General features: G+C 41.3%; 1 protein-coding gene across 1 annotated transcript in view; it reads left to right on the top strand.

Annotated features, from left to right (window-relative positions):
* Positions 1-446: 446 nt before the first annotated feature.
* Positions 447-4,127, top strand: part of COMMD1 (copper metabolism (Murr1) domain containing 1) — a 78,517-nt gene continuing 74,836 nt past the window's right edge. The window contains exon 1 of the mRNA XM_014532050.1: positions 447-631. Coding sequence (XP_014387536.1) covers positions 455-631 — 177 coding nt within the window. The 5' untranslated portion in view covers positions 447-454. The remainder of the gene's footprint in view (positions 632-4,127) is intronic.

Raw genomic sequence — 4,127 nt, 5'->3', positions numbered from 1 at the left:
GATTCATAACAGTAGCAAAATTACAGTTATGAAGTAGCAACGAAAATAATTTTATGGTTGGGGGTCACCACAACATGAGGAGCTGTATTAAAGGGTTTCGGCATTAGGAAGGTTGAGAACCACTGCTCTAAGGTGATGGGTTTTGCAGAGCAGAGCTGGCCACTGCCATCACGGGCTCCTCCTGGAAAACTGGACAAAACTAAAATCAGAAGTAGATCATTTGACAATCATATTGCAAGATTTTAACAAACATCTGTCAATAACAAATAATATATATATGTCATAATATATAATAATATGTTTTATAGATACATATATAATTATATTTAAAATATGAATATAATTTACAATAGCCAAACCCAGGAAAATGACATGTTTTTAAGGTTTTTTAAAAAGCAAATCTAAACTATCGTGTTAAAAAGAATAAATTTTTTTAAGAAGGAGAGAGGGGACAATGGCGGGCGAGCTGGAGAGTTGCAAGTCCCTGAGCGGGCTGCTGAGCGGCCTGGCCCAGAAGGACTTCCACGGGCACCCGGGCGTTACCGAGGAGCTGCTGCGGAGCCAGCTCTACCCCGAGGTGCCCCCCGAGGAGTTCCGGCCTTTTCTGGCGAAGATGCGGGGGATTCTTAAGGTACCGCTCCTCCCTGCAGCCTCTGCCTCAGCCCAGCCCCTCTCCCCGCTTCAGACTCGTCCCCCGCCGGGCCCCCCGAGCTGGAAAGGCTTTCCTCTTCGGACTTCTCCGTGGGCGCCAAGGGCGCCTGCAGACCGGGGCGCGGGCCCCGTCGTCTCCTCTCGCTCCTGAAGGGCGACCCCTTTCTGCTCAGGCCCCAGCCCCTCCAGTGCTGACCGGCGTCCGCGGGAGGGGCCGCTGGGGTTTTCTCTAGAGACACATCTCTTCTGTAGGTAACAGTTGGGAGTTGTCTGGGCGGATCTGTGGGCTTCACACTTAAAAATTAAGAGCGATTACATGATCAGGCTTCCCCGTGCGGTGCGAGTGGGGAGCGTTAACGTGAGCCGGGATTAGGGGGGCCTGGGCCGGATTGAACCCCTGTCAGGGAGTCCACCGTGTGGCTAAGAGAGCATATCTGCCCGGTAGAAACGTAACGAGAGCTAAGTATATACTTAAAAGTGTTCTGGCCCTGGCCGGTTTGGCTCAGTGGATAGAGCGTCGGTCTGCGGACTGAAGGGTCCCAGGTTCGATTCCGGTCAAGGGCATGTACCTTGGTTGCGGGCACATCCCCAGTAGGAGATGTGCAGGAGGCAGCTGAGCAATGTTTCTCTCTCATCATTGTTTCTAACTCTCTATCCCTCTCCCTTCCTCTCTGTAAAAAATCAATAAAATATATTTTAAAAAAAAGTTCTGGTAGCCACATAAATCAAGTTAAAAAAAAAAGGTGGTTAATTGAAAAAATTTAACCCAGTATATTCAAAGTATTATCTCCTTACATGTAATCAATGTACAGTAGTTATAAGATATTTTATATTATTTTTTTCACTAAGTCTGTATTTTACACTTAAAACGCATATCCATTTGGACCTGCCACATTTCCAATGCTCGGTAATCACATGTGGTAACGGCCGCGGTCTTGGACAACACTGGTCTAGACTGAGGGCTAGTCATAGGCATGAATCTAGTGTAGAAATAAGACTGTAAAGATGATTTTCGATTTTTGTGGGCCTCCTGTGTGTTAGGAACTGTACTAGCCGTTTTATATGTTATTTAATTTGTTCCTTGCAAAAACCTTTATGGTGGGCATCCGTTTTAAAGATTAGGAAACAGGCTCATGGATGGAGTCTTAAGCAGTTAGCCTAAAGTCACACTTACTTTGATGAAAGTCAATGTTAAAATTTCATCTGCTGCCCTAACCGGTTTGGCTCAGTGGATAGAGCGTCAGCCTGCGGACTGAAGGGTTCCGGGTTCGATTCCAGTCAAGAGCATGTACCTTGGTTGCGGGCACATCCCCAGTAGGGGGTGTTCAGGAGGCAGCTAATCGATGTTTCTCTCTCCTTGATGTTTCTAACTCTCTATCCCTCTCTCTTCCTCTCTGTAAAAAAATCAATAAAATATATTTTAAAAAATTTAATCTGCTATGCTTTTACATTTGTTAGTTGTGTTTCAAAACTGTTTAGCTCTGGCTGGGTGGATCATTTGGTTGGAGCGTTCTTCCTACACCAAAAGATTGCGAGTTGGATTCCTGGTCAAGGCACTAACTTAGGTTGGGGGTTCCATCCCCTATTGGGGCGTGTAGGGGAGGCAACTGATGGATGTTTCTTTCTCATGGATGTTTCCCTCTCCCTCTCCCGCTCCCTCTCTCCTAGCCCCCCTTAATCGCCCCTTCTCCTCCCCTTTCCCTTCCTCTCTAAAAACATTATATAATATATATCTATATCTATATGTATATCTATATCTATCTATATACCATTTTAGAAGTTTAGAAATGCATGCAACAGCTTAGGATTGGTCTTCCTGTTTCACTTCTGCCCTCTGCAGTCTATTCTCAGCACAGCTACCAGTGATCCTTTTATCCCCCAGGTTTATCTTGTCTTTATTCAAACATCTTAGCTTTCTGAATCTCTTTAGGGCAGTGGTTCTCAACCTTGGCTGCACATTAGAATCACCTGGGAATCTTTTTAAAATCTTGATTTCTGGGCCTCACTGCTTTAGGGCCCTTGCAGGTGCTCTTCCATATGCCTGTAATGCTCTTCCCCCAGATATTATATGCATTGTTCACTTGCTTCATTCATTCTCTACTTAAAAGTGATTTCCTGTTAGGTCTCCCTGATCTATCCAAAGAGTCTCACCTTTCCTTCCCCACTCTTTTTACTTTGCTTTAGTTTTCTTCATATTTAGCACTACTTGAAATTATATTATGTATTTATTAGCTTGTTTATTTATTGATTTCCCTATTAGAATGTAAGTATTAAGAGGTTGGGATTTTATTTTATTTTATTTTATTTATTTATAACACCTATTATTATTTCTGGCACATAGTAGGCACTTGGTAAAAATCTATAGAATAAGTGAATGAATGGATAGTGCTTAAATGTGGAAATTGCCATTAAAATAATAAGCAAGAGAGAAAACCTATACTACTTTTATATGAGCAGAGCTGGAAGGTATAATACTCTAAACCAGGGGTCAGCAAACTAGGGCCCAAGGAATGAATTTGGCCTGCTGCTCATTTAAAAAAATATGTTTTTATTGATTTTAGAGAGAGAGAAAGGGAGAGAGAGAGATAGAAACATCGATGCATCAATGTCGGTTGGCAGCCTCCTACACATCCCCTACTGGGGATGCAGCCCATAATCCAGGCATTGAACCTGGGACCTCTTGGTGCATGGGTGGACGATCAACCACTGAACCGCACTGACTGGGCCTGCTGCTCATTTTTATAAATAAAGTTTTATTGGAACATGCCCTTACACTTATTCATTTACATCTCATCTATAGCAGCTTCCATCACTGTAATAACAGAATTGAGCGGTTGTGACATAGATCTTGTGGCCTTCAAAGCCTAAAATATTTACTATCTGAACCTCTACAGAAAAATATTTGCTGACCCCTGTCTCAAACTCAAAATCTGTTTTTAAACTCATGATGTTTAATAATTGTAAACAATATAATATGTAAATTATGTTTAGAAGTTGGTTACTTGGTAAAAATCTAAAAGGTGGAAATGGGGATTATTTGCTATTACATCCTCTTGAGGGATTTCATTAACTTGTTCTGTAGGCTCATGAGACCTTTGGTAAATAAAAATGAGCTTTAATGTTTCTATAGTACTAAGTGTGTGTTCTTAGTAAGAGATTGATAGAATTTGAATTGGGAATTTTTCCACATACAGAGGATATAAAATTTATATGTTAGTTAATGTAATATAAAGTAATCTAAAATTTAGTATTATGAACCTGAGAATCAAGTAAAAACTATCAAGATATGAAAACTGGTTTAAACTTATATAAGAAAATAACTTATCAGTTACGTAATATTAAGATTTATAATAATAAAAGATATATAAAAATAATTGCATTTTATTTTATTTTTAAAAAATAAACTTTATTGAGTAACTAGATACCCGGTGCACAAAAATTTGTGCACTGGGGGGGGGGGGGGGGGGGGGGCCCCC

This window comes from Myotis brandtii, unplaced genomic scaffold, assembly GCF_000412655.1.
Source record: "Myotis brandtii unplaced genomic scaffold, ASM41265v1 scaffold84, whole genome shotgun sequence".
NCBI lineage: Eukaryota > Metazoa > Chordata > Mammalia > Chiroptera > Vespertilionidae > Myotis > Myotis brandtii.
The sequence above is the reverse complement of the archived record's forward strand: the minus strand, read 5'-3'. Positions and strand labels throughout refer to the sequence as shown.